This window comes from Pogona vitticeps, chromosome 2 (assembly GCF_051106095.1).
Source record: "Pogona vitticeps strain Pit_001003342236 chromosome 2, PviZW2.1, whole genome shotgun sequence".
NCBI lineage: Eukaryota > Metazoa > Chordata > Lepidosauria > Squamata > Agamidae > Pogona > Pogona vitticeps.
Window position 1 is genome coordinate 126,926,534 of NC_135784.1, and position 24,496 is coordinate 126,951,029.

General features: G+C 39.6%; 2 protein-coding genes across 2 annotated transcripts in view; one reads left to right on the forward strand and one right to left on the reverse strand.

Moving 5' to 3' along the window:
* LOC110084023 (netrin-1) overlaps window positions 1-24,496 on the forward strand; it is a 158,889-nt gene that overhangs the window by 93,136 nt on the left and 41,257 nt on the right. The window contains exons 3-5 of the mRNA XM_072990389.2: window positions 1,918-2,106; window positions 19,493-19,642; window positions 23,655-23,708. Coding sequence (XP_072846490.2) covers window positions 1,918-2,106; window positions 19,493-19,642; window positions 23,655-23,708 — 393 coding nt within the window. The remainder of the gene's footprint in view (window positions 1-1,917; window positions 2,107-19,492; window positions 19,643-23,654; window positions 23,709-24,496) is intronic.
* The window catches only part of STX8 (syntaxin 8), a 194,372-nt gene continuing 182,847 nt past the window's right edge, over window positions 12,972-24,496 (reverse strand). The window contains exons 8-9 of the mRNA XM_020803021.3: window positions 15,930-16,032; window positions 12,972-14,661 (exon numbers count right to left, since the gene is read on the reverse strand). Coding sequence (XP_020658680.3) covers window positions 15,947-16,032 — 86 coding nt within the window. The 3' untranslated portion in view covers window positions 12,972-14,661; window positions 15,930-15,946. The remainder of the gene's footprint in view (window positions 14,662-15,929; window positions 16,033-24,496) is intronic.

Genomic DNA, 24,496 nt, shown 5'->3' on the forward strand with positions numbered 1-24,496 from the left:
ATGAAAGGCACTGTAGTTTTTGACGGCTCAACATCAGACCCCTTTGACATCCAAAGCGGAGTGAAACAGGGCTGTGTCCTCACACCAACACTTTTTGGGATCTTCTTTGCTGTCATGCTGAAGCATGCCTTTGGAGCTGCAACCGAGGATGTCTATCTCTGGACTAGATCAGATGGAAAGCTCTTTAATCTCTCTAGATTGAGAGCGAAGACCAAAGTCCAACTGAAATGCATGCGGGACTTCCTCTTCACAGATGATGCAGCCATTGTTGCCCACTCTGCTGAAGACCTCCAACAACTCATGAATCGTTTCAGCAAGGCCTGCCAAGACTGGACTAACAATCAGCCTGAAGAAAACACAAGTCATGGGCCAGGGCGTGGACTCACCCCCCTCTATTACCATCTCCACACAAGAATTGGAGGTTGTTCATGACTTTGTGTACCTCGGCTCAACCATCTCTGACACCCTCTCTCTAGATGTCGAGCTGGATAAACGCATTGGCAAAGCAGCCACCATGTTCTCTAGACTCACAAAGAGAGTATGGATCAATAAGAAGCTGACGACACATATGAAGATCCAGGTTTATAGAGCCTGTGTTCTAAGCACACTCCTGTACTGCAGTGAGTCATGGACTCTTTGTGCACGGCAGGAGAGGAAGCTGAACACCTTCCATATGCGTTGCCTCCGACGGATTTTTGGCATCACCTGGCAGGACAAAGTTCCAAACAGAGCAGTCCTAGAACGAGCTGGAATTTTCAGCATGAACACATTACTGAAACAGCGACGTCTACGTTGGCTCGGGCACGTCGTGAGAATGGCTGATGGTCGGATTCCAAAGGATCTCCTGTATGGAGAATTAGTGCAGGGAAAGCGCCCCAGAGGGAGACCACAACTGCGATACAAGGACATCTGCAAGCGAGATCTGAAGGCCTTAGGAATAGACCTCAACAGATGGGAAAACCTGACATCTGAGCGTTCAGCCTGGAGGCAGGCGGTGCATCACGGCCTCTCCCAATTTGAAGAGACCCTTGCCCAGCAGGCCGAGGCAAAGAGGAAGTCACAAAAGCAGCAAAACCAGGGAGCCGGACAGGGGACAGACTGGATTTGTCTTCAGTGTGGAAGGGACTGTCACTCTCGAATTGGCCTCCTCAGCCACACTAGGCGCTGTTCCAAGCCCTCCATACAGAGCACGCTACCATAGTCTTTCGAGACTGAAGGATGCCTAACTAACTAACATGATGCGTCAATACTGTATTTAAGAGATGCTTAGGTTTTTGGTTAAAACCTATATCTATTATATAATACCAGTCAATGTTTTTATAATGTTGACTGCCTGGTGTTTCTGAACAGCAACAGCAGCAGCAGCAGTAACAACAACAACAATCATCATCATCATCATCATTATCAACTGTGGAGATGGAAGAGACCCAGTATAGACCATTGAGTCCAGCCCTTGTCAAGGAGGCAGAGTGGGGAACTGAAGTCCCAACCTTTTCTCCACAGCCAGATACCTAAAACATTAAACTATCTAGAAGTTCTATGTTAGCCTTACTTTATGTACCATGCTTACGTTGGATTCCTGAATTAGGCAAGAGGAAGATAGAGTGGTGTTAACTATACTGACTGTGTGGTAAATTTTGGGAGAGCATTTGTTTCCATGAGACTCCTTAATACCTTGCAATCTGTAGGTACAGAGAGATGGATAAAACTACTTTCTCACTGCCATAGTGATTTCCGCTGAATTTCATCCTTCTCTTCTCCAAAGAACTCAAGAGAACAGGCTTTGTGCCTGTTGTGGTATCCTCAAGTCTGTTAGAATATACTCAGGGAATGTATTATTTAAGGTTTGATTAAACTCTATTCTGTGAAAAAAAAATCACCAGTCATCAGTAAAAACATGTCTGCTATTCCTTCCAGCTTGTAACTGCAACCTGCACGCCCGAAGGTGTCGTTTTAATATGGAACTCTACAAACTATCTGGTCGCAAGAGTGGAGGTGTTTGCCTTAACTGCCGACACAACACAGCTGGTCGTCATTGCCACTACTGTAAGGAAGGCTACTATCGGGACATGACGAAACCAATCACCCACCGAAAAGCATGCAAAGGTATGTATGTATCTTTAGGAGAGAAAGAGTTGGGAAATAAATCACAAATCTACTCATTTCTTCCATCCTCTGCTGCATGTAAAGGGGTTTTCATTTTTATAGCTTGGTCCTGTGCACTTTTGTGCAGAAGTCAGCTCTTCTGAGTTCAGTGGGGCATTTGTTGTTGTTATGTGCCATCAAAACAGGACGGATTTATAACAGCCTTAATGGGATTTTCAGTGTTAGTGAGGTATTTAAACACTGCATTTACCATTTCACACACACACCCAATGAGTTTCCATGGCAGAGCTGGGAATCAAACCCAGGTCTCCTGAGTCCTAGTCCATTGCTCCATCCACTACACCGCACTGTGTCCATATCCCTGAGTAAAATGTACATAAGACTGTATACTCACTATCTGACTTTGTCTATATTCAAAACTGCATGCACTGATATGTCTTTACATTTAATTTTTTCTGTCCCTCTATCTGTCGCCACCTTTCCTTTTAACTCTAATGTTACACAAATGGGGAGTGGTGGGGCCGGTGGTGGTGGTTAAAAAGAAGGCACAGAGAAAATCAGATACAAACATACCAATCACACCTTTTTAAACAGTTTGTCTCCTCATACATGCTTATTATACTAGCAAACAAGCAAGACCCCACAAGTTGGAGACACTTTTGGAAATTGGCATTAGCTGGAACATTGTTGAGAACAATGTTAAAAAGTTTTTGCTCATTTTCCATTGCACATTCATTCATCATGTACATTTCATGTACCTTACTGCACATGAAGGAAAGATCTTAGATGAGAACCATGTCATGAGCAAATTTGGGAACTCAACCTTGTGCACTATTGCCCGCAGAATTCCAGCTCACCAGTACTGTGTGTTCAGCAACACACAGGCTCTGCCACAGAGGGGAAGATCTAGGCCTTTTAGTCTCATTTATTTCTTAGGGTTTTTGCAGAGGTGCAAGGGTGGAAGTCTACCATCACTGTTAATTGATTTTTCAGTAGCAATACTTGCAAAGTTGAGGAATTGATTAGCTTCCAAAATAGTATTTTGCAGGCCTTTGTGTGCCTCCTCATCCCCCTTGAGCTGGCTCCTGATTCCCCCAGTTTCAAAGAGGATTCCACTCATTGGCTCAGGATGGTTCTGTGACCAATGGCCCTACTGGCTGCGGCACCAAGAACATTCCGACCCTTCTCTACTCCCATCTTTTACTCCAGTTTCCCTTTTGTGGAGGACCTGGAAACTTCCCAGAAGACTGGGAGTAGCTCGGAGAAAGCTGAAACTGAAGTGGGGCAAAGGTTGCTAATGTAGATACTGTACTCACACAGAGGCTGAAGTTGTGGGCTATGTATGAGGAAAATAAATGGTTCTTTCAGCCCCAAATTTTGTCTTTTTGGCTTTGGGAGAAATATGCTACATAGAGTTATTTTCCCACCCTCACTTGGAGATATTTGCTGCCCAACAGACTTTCCCAAACTTCCTGACTTTCAGCTGTATTCCCTTTATTAAATCTGGTTTTGGAAGGTACGTAATTTAGAGGTATAATACTCGGGAAGCTAGTCCTGAAACAGTTGTTAGAGGAAAGTGATCTGGGCAGTATAATTCTAAAAGCCCCATTTGTCTGGACTATGCGCTGTGTCCAGGAAAGCATAAGGCTTTGGGGACGTTTTAAAAGAAGAAAGAGAGAGATCAGAAGTCTGTTTTGTTCAACTTGTCAGAGCTTATCAGCCTTCTTTCCTCCTTTTCCCCACCCTGTCCCCCTTCAAACACATAAGGACAGGAACACATACAGAAATACTGAATGGCTCCCAGTAGCTATTCAGAACACTTGTGACCAGACAAGTAAAAACAAAGACATGGAAAAGGGACCTCAGACAGAAGAGAAGAAAGACAAAGGTGTGAAAGGATTGTTGAGGTTATTCAGATCAGCCAAAGGGCCTCTCAAATTAAAAACAAAGGCTCACCTTCCCTCCCCTTCCCACAGGTGTGCATACCAGGAAACAGTGGGCTCCATTCAATAGGCTTAGTGACTGAGAGAACAAAGACTATTTATTTTACAAATACGCATAAACACAGATCTACTACACAGAGACCCATAAATTCTATCTCCATATCCCGCATATGTATTTAAAGCCCGCATATATTCATTTATGATATATTCCAGACCAAGTAACAACAATAACATTTGGAAACATCTGAAGAAAGCAAAATAAAGTTAAATTTACAGGGATGACCATAATGCAAACATTTACTGTTGCCTATTCACATAAGATACAAAAATTAAAATGTTAGTCTAAATGAAATTGCTAAATCAGTACTGGCTAGGGCAGATAGACTGAATCAAGTGCTGATTGGGAAGTCAACACTTATGGAAATCCCCTTATTTCTGTGGGTTACCTGGACTGGCAATTGAATTGCTGATCGGGAGTTCAGGGGCATAGGATCAGGATCTTGAACAATAATCAAACCAACTCCTTAGGGGCTATCATGAAAATGTTGTTATATCCTGCTTTTCTACTACAAGAATTTTGAACAAGACACAACTACAGCATAATAATATAAACATGGAATTGAATCAACATGAAATCCAAATGCAATAACCAGTTGATAAAGCTTATAAAACACAACACAACTAACACTTAAAAGCAAAACATAGAGAATTAAAAAAAAAATAAAAGTAAAAAAACCCTTAACAGCAGCACGAGTAAAAGAAGTTACACATTTAAAATAGCCATAATAAAAATTAAGTGTTATAAATTAGAAACGAGCCAAATGCCATAATTCCTCATTTAATGGTGAAAGGAAGCCAAAGGAAGCAATTTTTTGACCAATTTCACTTGAGAGCATTCCGAAATGATGGTATCATCACACAGAAAATGCCTTTTCTCTGTGTTTTGCACCTTCAAGTCACTTCTGACTTATGACAATTGAGGTGGAGGTTGCAAGATAGCGGAGAAGTTCAAGTACAAAGTGAATATAAAGTCATCATTGCAGATGTATGGCACAGTCATCTTATCACAGTGGTTGAACCTGAGTGATAATGGATGCTCTTTCAGATAAGGCACTTCCCTCCACAATAGCTCACTGGCAATCAGAAACCAACATTGAACAAACTGGAAATATTAGATGTTGATCATAGTCACAGTGTGACCTTATTTTCTTTTTCTTTTCTTTTTGGTCTTTACATTGGTATCTACCAACTCTCTCCTGTTCTCTGACATGTGCAAGGCCTTTCAATTTTTTTATTTTATTTATTTATTTATTTGATTTATACCCCACCCATCTGGTCTAAAAGGCAACATGTGTTATTTGACAAGAATTTCTAAATTTCTTCAGATTGCCTTTTTCTCCTTTTTTTTTCTTTAGCTTCTCTTCAGTCATATCTCAAATCTACTGCTTCTTAGAATGTTCTCTGTTATATGTGAACATATTGGCTTTACATTTGACAGCAGTCCTCACTTTTTCACACCACAGTCCAATGTTATTACTAAATTAAATTTCTTTTCTCTTCAGATCACTGTATACATTCTTCTCTAATGTTATATTTAAAAGCCCCTTGTTCCCTTTTCTTTCCATTTTACTTTTATCAGTGCTCTATCTCCCAAAAGAGCAGTACATGCACCATATGACTATTTTAACAAAAACTTTATTCTGCCTTTAACCTTGTCCTACAGTCAGCACAATGTAGTGTGTAAAAGAATGGTGTTATGTGTTTCAATATTTTAAAAGATCTGATGTTGAATCCCTTTTGATATATTAGATGCAAACTCTGTTTAGCACTGGCAGAAGTGGTTAATAGCTTATATAAGGCAGCAGCACCCACACTAAAGCTAGGCATGCGATTTTCTATTCTTATTGGTAACTGATACAGAAAGGAAGGAGAAGGAGGGTTGGGGATAAGTGGGATAAACCAGTTGGGAATGTTTGCATCAGTGAACAAAGAAACAGCAAAAAACAAACAAAACGGAACAAAAAAATGTGCTTACTGGAAGCTCCTTTGAGACATCCCCTCATGTACCATCTTGGAACTTTAGGCAGATTACATTTGGAACCATGAGAACTAAAATTGAAATCTGAGTTCCTCAGCGATATGGCAAGGGAAGCCAAATTTCAAAATTCATGGACTAAGTGCAGCATAGACAGTGATCCTGTTTATACTCTCCAAAGTCTGTCTCTCTGTTAAGGCAAGGCCTTGCGTTTCAACAGAAGAGTCTGTCTGTGGGAGGCACATGTATTGTGCGCCCACCTTATTCATTTGATAGAAAGGAAACATGCCCAACTAATGTGGGCCACTCAGAACAGCCTGAACCTTTTGAATAAAATGGTGATTTCAGCTGCAGAGAGTAGCAGATGGGGCCAGGGTGTGTGGGGCAGGGGGGCGAGTGGTGAGGGCAAATCAGCCACACCACTGAATGTGGGCATGAAGGAGGGAGGGGGAAATAAAAGATTGCTTGACATCATTGCTTGGCAGGTTTGGGACCCACAAGAGCAGGCCGTTCAGAAAAGACCAAAGAAATTCAAACCTGCAGTGGGAAGAAAACAACTTTGACACAACAGTTTTAATACTTCTCAAGCTGCTTAGCCTTCCTGGAGGGAATAACATGCTTGACTCATTGGTAAATTATTGGCAGAGCATAGAAGCACCAAGCAGAAATGTCTGGTAATAAAGCTGACGTTTTAAGCTTGAGACTAGGGTAAGAAGGGTTTGCAATAAAGAAAGAGAAGGTGGAACACGTGGTCCCTTTCCGAATAAAAAAAGGAGAAGGCAAGAGAGAGAAAGAAAAAGAGGTAAGAACTTTTGAACTTTTCTGTGTTTTGCACAGGGTCCTGCAACTGCTATCACTGCCCTGACACTTTCGTCTTACAGCAAAAACACGTCTTGTCTCCCTATCTTCCACAACAGTTTTCTACATTCTTGCAGAATTTCCAGATTATAACCCCCAGGTTAATTCTGGATAGAGAGGTGGGGGAGAGGGAAAGAGAGAGAGACAATTTTGTCCCTTAGAACTGCTGGCTTTTCCAGACCCTTTTTCCCCCTGTGCCTGTAATAATGTTGTGCAGCCTGGAAGCAGGCTTACTCCCTCACGCGTGTTTCTGAGAACCAGGTCTTTTTCGGTATTCATTTTGTACTATTCATTTTCTGCAGCAACTTCAAACAACCCTTTGCTCATTGTGGTTTGCTTATTAATGACCTTGTTGTTTTTCTGTTGTTTATCTGAATAAAATCAATTTCTAGTGGTGCAATTATAGTTGCTGCTGTTACAATCCCCAGTGAACTTCTGCCCATATAATAAAATCCATCCGTTTCATATTTTTCATTGGGCAAACATGTTGTATGTACACACAAATTACTCCCAAACTACATAGTCTTCATTTGTTTCAAAATCAAGCTGAACAAAATTATCTTGAAGGATAATGCAGCAGCTAGTGCACTGGAAATGTGCACCTTAAAAATATCCTATGTTTCAGTGAAGCTGAAGCCAACCTAATCGGTAGTCGTGACACTATGGGTGAATGACTGATCTCATAGTCTTGTTCTGTCCAGACATCGATGACTTCAGGATGGGTGGCAAACAGAGCATAGCTGGGAGAAAACTTACTTTGCTCTTCTATTCTCTGCCACTGGCTCTCTCAAGATCGCTCAGACCAAAGACATTCAACTAGCTTCTTTTGAAAACAATAATGATGTAAATTCAGTTGAATAAGTGCTTTGTGATGATCATTTTGTAGAATACGCAGAATGTCTAGAAAAAACTCATTTCAATTAAAGCAAATGATTTAGCATATGAAACTTTCCTGATTCCAGAATGTGAGAGTAATATTGGCGGATTTTGCTTTCCTTTGAGACTTGTGAGTCATAATGAAGACTTATAAACAATAAAATAGCAGGCTTTGGTTGGATGCACCTGCCTCAGACATAGCTCGACAGTATGCAAATTGTCTAATGCAATACTTTGCTGGAGAGGCGGATTCTTTTGAAGCATAACTTTCTCTGGGAGATTCTTGCCCATCAGACATATTTGTTTTGTTTAGAAGGATCTGTTTAAAAACCAAGTATATGGAAACAGATTTGTGAAACTTGGCCATCTAACAATCTCAGCTATTTTTCCATTGATAGTAATATTCATTTTCATTTCAACATCTAGGCTGGGCTTACCAGAAATATGCAGTTGGAATGCAATTTGCATTAAGAAATTAACACACATTGCATTTGGCATCAGCTTTCCAGCAACTCACCTTCCATCCTACTCAATAGACTTGATTCTTTCAACCATTATGCTGTGATTCATTTGCGCTTGCATTTAATACATTTTAAAAAATACATCTAATATAGTGTTGATACTTTGTAGGTTTAAGTGACATAACCGTCTCTCAAGTAAGCATGCAGTAAACTTCATCATTCTTGTGTGTATCTGTTGGCTGTTGAAAAGCTGCAGCTCCTGCCACTCTGCTAAGAATCTATGTAGAGTGTTTATGTATAACAACAACTCAGTTTCATCTGTTCACTCTAACAGACATGCTATGCTAAACTGCTTTCCTTCACCCCTGTGCTTCCTATCTGTCACTCCTTCATACTCTCTGTGCTAGCATTATTGACCATGCTGTAGCTTTACTACAACAGACAAATATCGATCTTGAGTAAGCTTTGTTGAGTTCAGTGGAGCTCAAATCTCAAATACAGAATTGCATTCTGAGTTACGTGAAGATTCTCTGTCAAAGCTGTTTTAATTTTGAGAAATTTGTTTGATCCTGGTGTTGCATGATCTTAAAAAATAAAACTTACAGAACTGGATTGTGATGCCCCCCCCCCTTTCATTTAAAAATCATATGCACAATAGATATACATAGTGGATGTTGTGAAACTTCAACATCTTTTAAAAGTTGTGAAATTGCTGTATCTTCTTTAGACATATATAAGCATTATCAGAACTTCTTTTTAAAGTCATAGTTAGGAGAAACATGAATGTTAATTTTTAACTGGTTCTGAAAAGAATAATACATTTTTTATAAAAGAAAAAGAGGAACATAGAGCTATTTGGTTTGAAAGCTCCATAAGCGGATGAAAAATGAACACAGGTATAGCTAACTTTAAAAGAAAAGAAAACAATTAGTGGATCGGTAGAAGAGAATTGCAGAATGTTGAACTTGAGGAGCTTTATTTAAAAATCAACTGGGGAAGAATCACAAAAGCAAAAGGAATTAACAGAATGAGTAATAATTTGCATATTATAATTGGAGCAAAGAAAAGACAAATAGAATGGTTAATATTTTTTTTCTTTGAATCTTAATGGGGCTGGAAGGTAATTCATTAAAGAGATGACTTTAAGGCATAGGGAATTATGCATTTCTGTCACTTGTTTGAAAATTTATTCAGCCCTGCTAGGCTTTTCATATAGAAAGTTTTAACTGGTCTCCCCCCAGTTCTCTACCATATGGTAAACCCAATACCAATCAAATGAAAAACTTTTGCTAGGCCAGCAAGCGTGATGAGTCCTTTACTGCAGCTTGGAAACAAGCCATACAACAGGAAAAGAGATGACAGAGTGAGTAGGGATATCCCATGAAGTGGCAGGGTTGGGAGGATGCCAAGGTCTACTAGGACATAGCTGGGAAGCAATAAAGGAGCCAAACTGCCATATGCTACCGGGTGGTCAAATGCAGAACTGAAATGCCAGTGATTCAAGAAGGCTTTTTGTTGAAAAGAGAAGGATAGAAACCAGGTGCCACAGGCTGAAGCAAGATATGTTGTATTGGCACCGGAATGGTAGTGTTTGTTACTAAGGCCTGATCCAGGGCTCCAGTTCTTCACCACCACCATCCAGCTGCTGTCTCTATCCTGTATTCAGAAGGAGTTTAATTTTTAACAAATGTCCATGTTAAAAGATAAACCAAGTGCCTCTTTGCAAGTTATGTTGCATTGTAAACAGTCCTTATAACCTTGTTTTGAATATTTCTGCATTATTTTACTTTGATGTCCATATGTGTATGTCTAGCTTCCAAAGAACATCACACTCCCAGAATCCACCCAAGGTATTTTATTACCCAAGACAAGATTTTACTGTCCTTCAATCCATGCACAAAAGTTGACCGATCGTTGAGTGTTACGGTAACAAGACAGGAGCCTCCACTCCACCTCAGGGAAGCACGTTAGTTTACAAAGTATAAGGCAGTCTTTGGGACACACACAGCTCTGCCCCACAAATGAGGGGAATGCCCTATGGAGGATCAGGAGGAGTGGTTCAAGGAATGCCACTGTTATTCCTATCTCCCACTTGAGACAGTTGCCTCACTTCGCCTCACGACAGGGCTGACCCCGCATATCTTCCGTATCATCCCACTTTCTCCACATCTAGATGAGTGTGCCAGTTACAGTAGGCTGTGCTGAGCTAAACTGGATAATATTCTGACTGAGTAGAAAGCAGCTTTATATAATAATATAATTATATTCTCATGGGGCCTGAGAATATAAACTAGGATTGAGTCAGTCATGTTTTTTGGCACATGAAGTAAGAAATGCCAGAAACATCTGTCCACATGCCTCACAGTTGAAATACTGGACAACAGAAAGAAAGTAAATAACTTTAAATTTGCTGTCTTGTCGTGACACATAAAATCTTTTACCTGAGACAACTGCCTCATTTTGCTTAATGGTGGGGCTTGTCCTCCCTGTGTTCAAGGGCTGATGCTACTAGTATGAAGTAAGTACTGTAAGGGTATCACTGGTAGCTCTCTTGCTCTTCTTCTCAGATGACATGGCCTATACGCTTATGGTCTGTTTCAGAACCTAAAAATATTGCTTTGATTTTTTAAAAAAATATGTTTTGCATGTTTGTTTTGTTTTTAGTGTTATGACACATCTTCAGTCAAAGGATTTATTCTTCAGTGGTGCAGAAGGGATGCTTGGCTGTTTCAAAGAACAGATACAATTCCATCCCTGCAGCTGAATATTTCAGGACTAGTTCCAGCTAGAGATCCATGTATGAATAATAGTCTGCATGTGTAGTAGGCTATTTGGAAATGAAGACTGCACATCCCTTTCTGAATGAAATCAAAGGCGAGGTGGAGAATTGCTGCTTATCAGCTGTTCTTAATCCATTAAAAGTATTGTGTAGATAGGTCTGTAAGCCTCTCTGTCCTCCCATATTGTCTATCCTGTGTGGAAGAAGACATTCATATACCTTTGTGATGATCATATACTTTTATAGTCCAGATTAAGGAATGGCTGTGTTATCAGATACCAGTCCTGTTGAAGGACTGGACATAACTGTTGAGCAACCAGGAGATAATGCAACATGCCTGCACTTGGAACCCTATGAATAGGCAAAACAATATGGAATGCTGTGAGAGACTTGTTGTAAATACTGTATGGGATGGCACCTATTTCTGCAACACCTGAATCTTGAAAAAGCAAGCAGGCTATCTTTGATGAAGTAAAGTAGATTGAGGTTTTGAAGTACTGTACTGTGTTAGAAACTGAGGCAGATACTATATATGATTTTCTTGTTTGCTACTAAGCTTCCCCAGAGTGGGATATGGAGTTTGCTTTGGTTTCTGCTCTTGGGAATTCCCTGTGTCCCTCCCCCACCCCATTCTGGAAAAGAGAGGTTGGTGGGGAAGCTCCAAAATCATGTCTCCAATTACTGTTCTGTTGTGAGCTGTGTGCAGAGTTTGTTCTGTAAGCCCTCTTTGATTAATTTCAACTCTGATATTTGCCAGGCTACTGATCCTAATGTAATTCTATTGAAACAGAGCCCCTCTTGGGTTTTATAGTATTGCTGTAAAACTTTTCTGTACACAGGGGAAAGGATTTCCCTGCTTTTGATGAAAAAATGATGAATGATATGAACCATGAATGCACTCATGTTCCATTTGCCAATGTAAACCTAGCACAAGGAACCATGGAATTTAACATATGGAAAGGCGACAAGTTGGCTTAATGCAGCCTAAACTTTTAATTAAGAATGCCAATCTTCCTCCCAAATTTGTGCTCCAAAGATTCCCAGCCAAAATTCGAAGCTTGAGCAAAAAATTGTTTCTCAGCTTCCTCACCCTGGGACTGTAGCTGCTACTTTTCCTACAATATCAAAACTCTGAGGGCTCCTTTGAGACAGGAAAGTAAATGAAACCTTCAGCAAGATTTCGGCTAGCACATCAGTACAGTTAGCTGGTATTGCTCAGTAAGTTGGAGTACAGAGCTAGGGTCTGGGAGTTTCAATCCCCACTGTGTCTCCCAGGAGAGGGACTAACCAGAGGGACCAACCTGGATCATCCAGAGTTTGTGTGGCTGACCGAGTTATGCATTCTGCTGCCTATGCAGACTTGGGCAAGCTTCATGGTCTCAGAGCACCTCCAGCAGGAGGAATTGATAAGCCGCTTCTAAAAACTCTGTACCTAGAAAATCCTGGGAAGGTTGCATAAACCAGAAATAGCTTGACAACGCCTAGTTATATTGTAATATGCTATACTCTTCATTTTTCTTTCTGGTTTACCTTTCATTTTCTTCCCCATCTTTGATTATTTAATGAAATCTCTTTATTTATTTATTTATTTATTTATTTATTTATGTATTTATTTATTTATTTATTTATTTATTTATTTATTTATTTATTTATTTATTATTGTTATTATTATTAGTATTATTAGTATTAGTATTAGTATTAGTATTAGTATTAGTATTAGTATTAGTATTATTAGTATTATTAGTATTATTAGTATTATTATTATATGACAGTATTATAATTTTGTAAGCCACCTAGAGTGGTCATAACGACCAGATAGGCGGGAAATAAATAAATAAATAAATAAATAAATAAATAAATAAATAAATAAATAATACTCTCTTGCTGCAGAAATAACAAGTTTTAGTGGCAACTTAAAGATTAACAAGATTTATTTGGTACAAGTGTTTTTGAATAAATTAATTATGACACTTTGTTGCTTTAACTGCAAAGATAATGCAGTGATGATGATAGAAATTCATGATAAAGACATAACAAGGCAAAATCCTGTTGGCATAGTTGTGTGAGCATAAACCAGAGCAAGGCACTGGAAATAATTACATTCATTACAATCTTTCTGTCCCCTGTTTCAGGGTGCAAGTCTCCCTAAGGCTCCCTTTTGCTCTAAGAAAGTCTTTGAACACCTTGAAATGGGGTGGGTGGGTTAGAAAGCCTTTTATAGTGAAATAATTGCTGGGATCTGCACTGCTGGCTGGGTTTGGGCAGCAATTTGTGGCTGTTTAAAGCTCCTGTCATCTCCTGTCCTAAAGCCCCCGAAGGCTTCTCTAAGGAAAAAGGGAGCCCTAGAGAGCCTTAGAACCTGAAAGAGATGGGGAAATTTCAGTTAGGATCAAGGAGGATAGGATAGGATAGGATAGGATAGGATAGGATAGGATAGGATAGGATAGGATAGGATAGGATAGGATAGGATAGGATAGGATAGGATAGGAAAGGAAACCTTTGGTTCAGGATTGAGTCCAGTTCACAACAGTATGTTTTTATACCAACAAAATTTTGCCCACCAGCAAAGGGCTTGCAGCATTATACTGCAGCTTCATGAAATGTCCTATCAAAAGTTAAAACATACGAGCAGTATGCTGTCTACTATAAGCAAAGATAAAGTGTTATAGTGGCTTTAGGATTTCTTTGCTGCTGTTGTTACATGCCATCAAGTTGCTTCCAACTTATGGCAACCCTATGAATGAGAGATCTCCTAAATGTTCCTGTCCGAAGGTCTGCTCAGGTCCTGCAGACTCAAGGTTGTAGTTCCTTAAGTTTAGGGCATCAATCTGTCATGTATTTGATCTTTCTCTTTCATTGCTGTCTCCAACTTTTCCCCAGTATTATTATCTTTTCCAGTGAATCTTGCCTTCTCTTGATGTGCGCAAAGTATGACAACTTTGTTCTACAAATAGGAATAGAAATGCCCTCATCCCTTTCTCAACCCTGACCCTGGCCATTTACATCGTTAGTTCCTTGCGGTGACACTTTGAAAAAGTTTTGCATTTTTATAAATCTGCTGGTTCTTTAATCAATGTATAGTATATAATGGACATTCTAGTGTTAATTCTCACTGTACTGTACTTGAAAATAGAAAAGAGAGATAAAAGAGGAAGAGAAGAGGAGAAATGGAAATACAGAACAGGCAAAAAGAAAGTTCCTGCTTTGAGAATCATAAATGTAAAATTTGGACAGCATTGTCATTCACTCTGTCATCTGTGGGCTCAAACAACAAAGACCCCAGCTCTAGCTCCTTGAACATTAATTCAGCAAACTAAACATCTTTCTACATGCAGTGATAGCAGCACACTGAAGTCACACTGACGCCAAAAATCCACTCATGCTGCAGATGTCTTAAAGCTCTAGAGAAGCCAATGGTTTCCCACACTTCCACCCAGATTTCATCTTGTTAAGTTTTGTGTCCAAGAAAGGATCAAGCAGTCTCTTTCCCTTTAGACTTTTTACAATTCATGATAGTGATGTTCTGGACGTTCTGGCAGGTGGTTTCTTCCCCAACAACTCCTACTCTTGTCTCCTCCAGCTGAAGATTCTGGCTTTCTGTTTCTGTAAAGGGAAGAGAGGCCACAAGGCAGTGGGGATTTGCTTCTTAGGAATACTGTTCTACACGACTGCTTTTCTCCTCCACTCCAAATCAAAAATCTAGCCCATAGTCTATTAGATATTTAGGGATTTATGAAAGCTTGTCATATTTCCCCTTATATATCAAGTGTAAATCAGAAAAGTCTTCGGGGGGGGGGGGAGAAGGGGAAGCTTTTCGAGGCCCTTCATAAAGGCCAGAAAGACATCTGGACATAGACAGGACAAAGATTTCTTGGAACTGAGTCAGACCTCCAGTGTAATTCCCAGAACATGGTGCTGGCATGTCCGCTAGACCTCCCCTGTGTCCCAGTCCAGTCAGAAAATGATTGAGAAATATCCAGGGGTTCCCTGTTTTGTGATCATATCTTATTGCACGTGCTTGCAGTTCCTGGACTATGGGATATCTGCACTTGTACAGATGCTCTCGTTTGTCATAGGCTTGGTATTTCACTCCAGGAAACAGAGTATTTCAGAAAACAGATTATTAGCAGGGCACAAATCAGCCGCCCCTTGAGATGTATGGAGGTGGAGAGACAGTGGTGAGGAGAAATGCAAAGGGGATAAGAGTGGTACATAGCTACAAGGTGCTGTTTATTCAGAATTTCTAGATGGCAAAGCCCACATTCACGACAATGTATGTACTGTACCTATTATATTTATCTTATTAATGTGATCAAATCTCAGTCAGACTTTTTTCCTGATCTCTGAGCTTCAAAGACTCTATTCAGAAAATTGATGGGCCAAAGCAGTAACAGTAGGAAAAATCCAACTTGTCAATAACAAACAGTTGGCAACATCTTACCTTGTTACAATGCTGGAGCCAAGAAAAGAAGAGTAGATGGAAAGATAAAATCAAACAGCGAGCAATTCTGAAGAATGCAATATTTCAAACAGTAATATTTGTCATATTTCCCTATTTGTCAATAGCTGCTGAGCCATATTTTAATTAGCTCAAAGGGGAAATAGTAAACCAAAATATTACAACCAGCACTTTTTTTAACAAAGTTTATAACTGATCAGTGTGCAAAATCAAGGCAATTTAACAACGTAGAAACATTGGTATAACAATCTAAAGAATAAAAACCAAAACATATAAAATCAACACAAGGATAAAATAAGAACTGAGCTGCACTATACTTATTGTGTTGGAGGAAAGTTGTGTTCAATTCAATAAGAGAGAGAGAGAGAACATTAACAGAAGGCAACAATACTGAGAAAAAACAGAGAGTTACCTGTGTTAAACATTGTTTTAAAAAGACATTTGGTGAGCCAAAATGGTTCCACGCCCACAGGACATGATCAGTAAATGTAACAATTTGCACACAGCCACAGCATCTGGAACACAAAACATTATATTGGTTGCACTTATGTGCATATGTACACATTCACCATCATCCCTTTTGCAGGAGGAAGGGCTGAGAAAATGCAGCATTTAATTTCAAATTTGCTTGTAATATTTCTGTTTGTTATTTTGGTCTCAGAGCCAAGACAAATTTATTTATTTATTTATTTATTTATTTATTTATTTATTTATTTATTTATTTATTTATTTATTTACTTTATATGCCACCCACAGTACCCAAAGGTCTCTGGGCAGCTTACAACATTTAAAATACAATAAAAATTTGTAACAATTAAAATACAATTAATATATATATAAAATTGCCATCAGACCCACAGCTAATATTATTTCAATTAAAAGCCTTCTGGAACAGGAAGGTTTTGACCTGGCGCCGAAATGTCATCAGTGTCGGTGCCAGATGAATCTCAGTCGGGAGGGCATTCCATAGTCTGGGGGCAGCTGCCGAAAAGGCCCTTTGTCTACAAGCCGTCCCTCTTACCTCCTTAAGGGACAAATAAGGTTCAACAGTACTTATGTTTTCAATGCACTGAATTAATTAATTAAAAATATTTACAGTGGTGCCCCGCTTAACGATTACCTTGCTCCGGGATGAGGTTTTTGTGATTGCAAAATGATGTTTAAATGGGGAAAATCCGCTTGACGATGATCAGTTCCCTGCTTTGGGAACCGGTTTTTTGCTAAACGATTATCTAAAAACAGCTGATCGGCGGCTCTCAAAATGGCTCCCCGCTGTGCAAAATGGCTCCCCGCTGTGTTAAGGACGGATTCCTTGCTATACAGGCACCAGAAAATGGCCGCCCTATGGAGGATCTTTGCTGGACAGTGAGGTATTTCATCCATTGGAACACATTGAACAATTTTCAATGCATTTCAATGGGTTTTTTACTTTCGCTTGACAACGATTTCATTGTACAGCGATTTTGCTGGAATGGATTATCGTCATCAAGCGAGGCACCACTGTATATGCCACCTTTCTCCTAGAGGATCCAAGACAGATAACACTATTAAAAGAAACAAAGTTGAAAACCACGCAATAAATTATACAATACAATGCTAGTGTTGAATGCAAGGTATTCCTAGTGAATGCATACCTAGTGAATAGGTATGTAGTTGCTGTAGCTAAAGTTTTAAAAACAGGTTATAGCTAAGTGAATAAAATCTTATGAAACTAGAATTTCTGTTGGTTCAGAGTCAATATGTCTGTTTAAAAGCTTGATAATATGAAAAAGTGCAGATCTGAATATGATACACATACTATATACAGATACTAAGACCTCATAAACCAAAACAATATGAATTAATGAGAAGTTAGCTGGATGGCCTCTAACAAAACACAGTGTGCTGCTAAATCATGCCACTGAGTAGTAAACACAAGTGTGTGTGTGTGTGACTATTCTCCTTTCCAAAAGTACAGTCTTCTGTGTCATTAAAAAGTACAAACCTGGATGTACACAAATCAGGTCTGTTACCCATGTAGTACATCAGTACCTATCTCAACAGAAAACTTTCTTCTCTGCCTGTTCCAGTGTGGCTACTTACAGTGGTTGACATTTGCTGGGTCAGTGGAGTAAAACCCCACTTTTGCTGGATGAGCTTGATTGACTTAGCTGTATATAAAAATGTGCTGCTTTATATAGCCATGTCTCAACAAGTTTAGTAATGCTTACTAGTTGATCTGGGGACATCCAATGACAGGAAGGTGGGGACCAACCCTGGATTGTAAACTATAAATAAAATTATAGGCGTCTCATGCAGTCACAGCATTCTGAGTTTGGGCAGAATACATACAGTGGACCCTCGACTTACAGACAGCTCGACTTACAGATTTTTCGAGTTACAGACTTCTCTGGCCGCAAAATTTAGATTCAAGTTGCAGCTGGAGAATCGACTTACAGACCAGAAAAAAAAACAAAATGGAACAAAAATAGAATAAAAACTGCCAGTTATGGGATTAATCGGTTTTCAATGCATTGTAGGTCAATAGAGATTCGACCTACAGACTTTTCGACTTGCAGCCATCGTTCCAATACGGATTCATTCCGTAAGTAGAGGGTCCACTGTATGTGTCACTGAGAATCTGTAGCGAACATTTTAACCAGGAAGCAGCAAAGAATGTCCCTCTCCCCTCGCAACCTCTGCGTTAAAAAACAAAACAAAACAAAATCCCAAAGGTGCAAACACAGTTTTAATAAGGCAACTGATTTGGCTGCTTAATCCTATCAGCTATAGGAAATTTTCTCACATAGTGTGTAAACACCTCATTACAGTTTATTAAAAGAAGTGGCAGCTGTCTGTCCGAGGATTCCAAGGTTCAGATGCAGTGTCCCTTTGTGTCCTGAGGAGGCTTAACAAGAAAGGGCTATTGCTTTCATTTCCTACCAGTGGACTTCCCAAGAGCAAAACTTGGGAAAAGTTAATTTATGCTTCCAAGAATCCTCCAGCCAGTGTAGCCTTTGGTGGTGGTGGTGGTGAACTGTGAGAGTTGCTTCTGAGCCATGCGCAGGACCCACCTGGTTAGTCACTGTGGGAAGCTGGATGCTACCTCATTGGTTTCCTCACCTGGGGTTCTCTATGTGTCCTTAAAGGCACACACTCCTTGTGTTCAGTGACCTAGAGAGATAAGTGAACACTTCGTATTTTTCTTCTTTTCCTACCACCTGTGTAGCCTGAGAGCTGACAGTGAGGTTAGAACGTAAAGTTCTTTTTTAAAAAACCGCTGCTGGAAAGACTTTGGAGATGCAGAAATTGAATTGTAGAGTAAATTATCCTGAGTCAAAGCAGGTGTGGTAATGTCATCCACAAGGCAAGTCCATTCAATTCTGACTTATGGTAACCCCCCTCTAGGGTTTTCTAGGTAGAGATTACTCAGAATTGGTTTATCCTTCCCTTCTTCTGGAGGGTGCCCTGGGACTGTGCAGCCTGTGCCCAAGGCCACACAGGCTGGCTCTACTCACAGAAGGCGCAGTGGGGAATTGAACTCCTAACCTCTGGCTCAACAGTCAGATATCTAACTCATTGAGCTATCCAGCCAGCTCAAGTCCACTCAGGGATAGTAATATCTGCCTTAAACCTTATTATTTTATCAAAACATCTTGTGTGGCCCATGAAATTTCATGTAGTGCAATGTAAGGGCTGTGACGGATCAGCCATCACTTTTCTTTCAGACTTCTTGTTTGGGAAATGGAAAGAAGATTTGCTGTGTTTATACAGCTCCTATATAGTGCGCAAGGTCAGCTGCGATCCAGGGGCAAAGACTACAATAGTGTTTGGTCTCACTGCAGCCCTGCAGCTCCGGAAATAAGAATCCCTGATGCTTTTCAGTAATGTTGCTTATTGATAATGCATATACTTCTTTGGAAAATAATTCCTCTACCCTCAACCCCTCACCTCTGACCCTGTTGTTGTTGTTGTTGTTGTGTGTTCCCCCCACAGCATGTGATTGCCATCCCGTGGGTGCGGCTGGAAAAACCTGTAATCAAACTACAGGGCAATGTCCCTGCAAAGATGGCGTGACAGGCATCACTTGCAACCGATGTGCCAAAGGGTACCAGCAAAGCAGATCTCCTATTGCCCCCTGCATAAGTAGGTGGATGCTCTTTCTGACGTCTGTATTGTAACAGGATTAATCCTGAGTCTGGACTGTTTACTAATACCTGGTTAGATCGACTCACTGTCTTATGTGTTAACTAGAGGGACTGTGCAGTTGGCCACTGACACATTACAGTTTTTATGGGTGCTTGGCACAGAAGCTATAGAATGGGATTTTGGGTCCCACCCTTTTGCCTTTGGCCCCACACAGCACCCCGACTGTATGGCCCCTAAGAACGTCTCTAAAACTGAATCTGGCCTTCCCAGGCTGAAACCTGTATTAGCTTGGAAATTTAAATAGCTTTGAAAAGCATGTCCTGGTTGAAGCAGTAATGTGAACAGTGGTCCTGTGTTGTGTATTTCTGGGTTGCACTGTGGATTTTTGCATGCATTTATGTTTACTAATATATAGATATTCTCTATATATCACACTAGTTTGTTAATATGGGGATAGACAAATGAAACAAAATGTCCAAAATGTGAAAAGCTGTAGAGCAGACAGCTCTTGCAGTGCTACTTCTTTCCTTTCCTTTCCCTTCCTTTCCTTTTTTTTCTTTTCTTCAGCAATGCCAGCATCAAACTACTGCAACTTCCAATTATGCTTCAGGTAGGCTGATGAACATAGTAGAAAATTTTACTTGAAAACCATCACACCACCAGTATTCCATAATTGCTGGGAGGTTGCATCATATGAAAAAAAGAAAGTGCCAATCATGTAAATGTATGAATTCAGATAATCGTTTACTTGGGGTCTAATACCAAACTGTTGAAAGGAGATGGATATTTACATAGCTGAACAAAAATGTGGCATATCTAAGTGTTAGATTCTCCCCCACCCCCTCTTAGTTCAAAATATATTTAGTTAAATAGCCAAGCCAGCAAACTGCAAATCCCATTTTTGCCAAGTTTATCATCTCATAGCTGATTTATAAGTCTTCTATCTAAATTACTATGAGTCACGCTCATCATAGTCGTATATTTAGTTTTATTTCTTGGGCACTTCAGAATGCAATGGGGATCCTGGGGACTTTCTTTAAAAATGCATATTTGCTAGTGACCAGTATCTATCTATCTATCTATCTATCTATCTATCTATCTATCTATCTATCTATCTATCTATCTATCTATCTATCTATCTATCTATCTATCTATCTATCTATCTATCTATCTATCTATCTATCTATCTATCTATCTATCTATCTATCTATCTATCTATCTGTCTGTCTGTCTGTCTGTCTGTCTGTCTGTCTGTCTGTCTGTCTGTCTGTCTGTCTGTCTGTCTGTCTGTCTGTCTATCTATCTATCTATCTATCGGTCACTAGCAACACCCTTTACAGTAGGATCATAGAACTGTAACAAGCATTTTCTCTTCACTTCTCCTCTTCCAACTGCTGCTGCCTGTTATCCTTGCTGTTGCTAGTTCATCTGATGAAGTTGTGGATCATAACGCTGTCCACATTCCCTTAAGGCACAGTTTTTCAAAGACAACAAGTCTGTTAGATTTTTTTAGAAAGTGCAAAGAAAGTTGTGAGGAGGCATAACAGGATCACAGTTCTTTTTCCTCAGCACTGATGTAGCAGAAGGTCATGGTTGAAAGAATCAAGTCTTTGGAGGAGATGTAGGACAAATTGTCTGAATACATTTTGTAGTAATCTGGAACAGAAACCAAAAGATCATACAGTACTCTGGTACTGTTCTTTCACAAATTATACATGGTCTGTGGGCATATGATGCAGCAACCTTGAGGTGTGTTCAGTACCTGGACTGAGCACCTCATGTGCACTGCCTTGGACATCCTGGGTTGAAATCATCATCACTACTGATATTTTATGGTGATGCATCTTCATATGATGAAGAGCACTGTACAAGATTCTTTTGTAATCATGTGTTGCACATGAACTAGAGGAATGACAACACACTGGAGGGTTCCATTGGCATTACCACTCCTTTTCCTCTCAAAAATACACTTAAACAACAACATCTACCATGTTGCCAAGTTAAGAACTCTGCTAGTATGAGCAGTATAGTGCTGTTGAGATATTCCAAAAATAGATGTTGTTCACACTTGTGAAGATGGGCATTAGGATTTCTGTGTTGGACTCAATACCTGCTTTTAGGCCATTTATCCTACGTGTGTACATGGACCCTACAAGCAGTTTGCACAGAGATCTGAGGAGCAGCCAATGTTTCTGATTTTCCCTGACATTACTATATCCAATTTTCACAGCATCTGAACTGGATTTGCATAAAGATTTAACTAGCAGGAGGTACTATTCCTACTCTGAAAGGCTGCAGTTTGAACTTTATCAAGATAATTGTAGATCATCACATTTGCTATTGCACTTTGGAAACCATAAATTTGAAAAATGGTTATGGTTCTAATATTATGTTCCCAGATAGTTTTGATGTTTTTAAAGAGCATAACCAGGGGCTGTTTGACCTCTGATGGCATGGGTTTATGAGATGATTAATTACATTGCCTCATAAATTATTGGTTATAATGCTGACCAATAAATTATTAGTTGTATCAACACATAATTGAAGGATACCTTATCTGGCCACTATTCTATAATTATTTATCGTCCATTGATGGGGCTTTGCACAGAGCTTGGAAATCTTATGATAAAGAATCTGCAGTTCTAGAATTCAAAATGAAAACTGCTCTGAAAGCACTAGGAAGAAATAAATCACCAGAAGTAGATTGAATCCTGATAGAACTGTTTCAAGCTACAGAGACTAAATTTGTCAAAATCCTGACAAGATTATGCCAACAAATATGGAAAACTAAGCAATGGCCCACAGACTGGAACTACTCAATATACATTCCAATCCCTAAGAAAGGAGATGCCAAGGAGTGTAATAACTATAGGACCATTGTTGTTGCTTCATATAAGGTAAAAGCTTTTGCTGCAAAATCTTGAACATCTTTCAGTTGCATGAGAAATTAGAGCAATGGTCCTGTAGTTGCTGCACTCCTTGGCAACTCCTTTCTTTGGAATTCGAATGTATATTGAATGCTTTCAGTCTATGGGACCTTGTTTTGTTTTCCACATTTGTTTGCATATTCTTGTTAGGATTTCGACAGACTCAGTTTCTATGGCTTGAAACAGTTATATTGGTATCCTATCTACCCATGGTGATTTCTTTCTTTCCAATACTTTCAGAGAAGCTTTCACTTCATATTCTAGAGCTGCAGGTTCTTCATCATAGTACTCCTCTTCAAAGGAGAATGTCATCCTTTCCTCTGTTATGTATATATTTTCAGTATACTGTTGCCACATTCCCTTGATCTGATCTTGGTCAGATATCATGTTTCCCTGTTGGCCTTTCAGCATTCTTAATCTTTTTTTGTTCTTTATCTAGTCTTATAATTTTTCTTTGATTTCTTGGATCTTCAGGAAGACATCTCTTGTTTTTCCCCTTTTGTTCTTCTCCTCTATTTCTTTGCAGTGGCTATTGTTATAGTTCTCTTTTCACTGTGTGACAGTAGCTGAAAAGGTGCATTCAGGGTTCTGAACCTATTTCTGTCAACTTTTCCTTTTCCTTCTCACCTGTCCTTTACAATTTTTAGTGTTTCTATAATTGCAATTATAGTTGCAGTTTTAAGACGGGAACTCCACTTCCCCACTTCTCAAAACTAACTATAAGAGTTTTTTTTAAAAAAAATTAATTTGTAAAAGTCTGAATGCTACAAACTGTCTGTAAGACAAAATACACTCCTTCTGTCCTGATTACATGAACTCATGTGCCCTTGCTCAGACCACGTGGTTTCCCTTCTCCACCATTCAGTGAGGCTGCAAAAAGAATGAAACAATCACAATGCAATGTTTTTGTGCCTTTGCTCCAGGGAAAAGGTAATAATTACAAGCAACTAATTTGAACAAAGAATCAATAGTGATGGAGAGTTTTTGCACCATTTCCCTCAACCCCATTTAACCCCATTTAATGCCCTCCATTCGTGTTCATTCTTCCCTTGTTTCTGTCCATTTTTTCTTCTCCCCCACAGAGATTCCTGTTGTTCCTCCCACCACTATGGCCAGCAGCACAGAAGAACCCGCAGGTATGTTATTCTTTTGGGTTTAGGATAAGTTTACTGCTAAGACTGTGTCCACAATGAAGTTGATCAGATGGAACCTAAGATACGTTTAGAGTAGACCCATTTAAATCAGTGGGGCTTGTAGAGGAGGTCAACTCTGTAAGTAAGCTTCTGTTCTAAGGTCATTTATTATAAACATGTTTAGGAAGAAAAGATTACTTAGGACCAAAGTAAATTTTGTTTCATGCAAAGGTATGCTGTACTCTTGTGGTGTCTTGCTGAGATAATAAAAGGACAGCAAATAAGGGACTAGTTTTAGTAATGTTGCCTTTTCTATATGATCATCCAGAGGAAATGGCAGATGTGGTTGTCCCTCTTGCTCTTTTCAAATTGCAATCCCTTACATTAATATATATTAATCGGATGAATTCTGTTTGGTGCACCTTGGACTCTGGGTTTCATATCTTGATTAGTAAAAGAAGCAAAAAAATTTGTTTCAGTACACATACACGCACTAAGAAAAATGCCTAAAGTCCTAAAGTCCTAAAATGCATGATAACATTTTAGTAGCAATTTTGCTGGAGTTTTAAAGTACCATTTAGTCAGGGACGATGAGCTTTCCTGTATTATCATTTTTATTTGACTGACTGACTACAGTATTAGTTGCTATGGTACCCACAAAGTGGGGGCACTTTCCAGAGTCTGTTGTCTCACACTTCCCCTGAAGCAGGGCTGGGAAACCTTAGAAGCAATGCCTGCTTTGGACCACAACATCCATGTTCCCTACCATTGGTTGTGCTGGCTGGGACTTC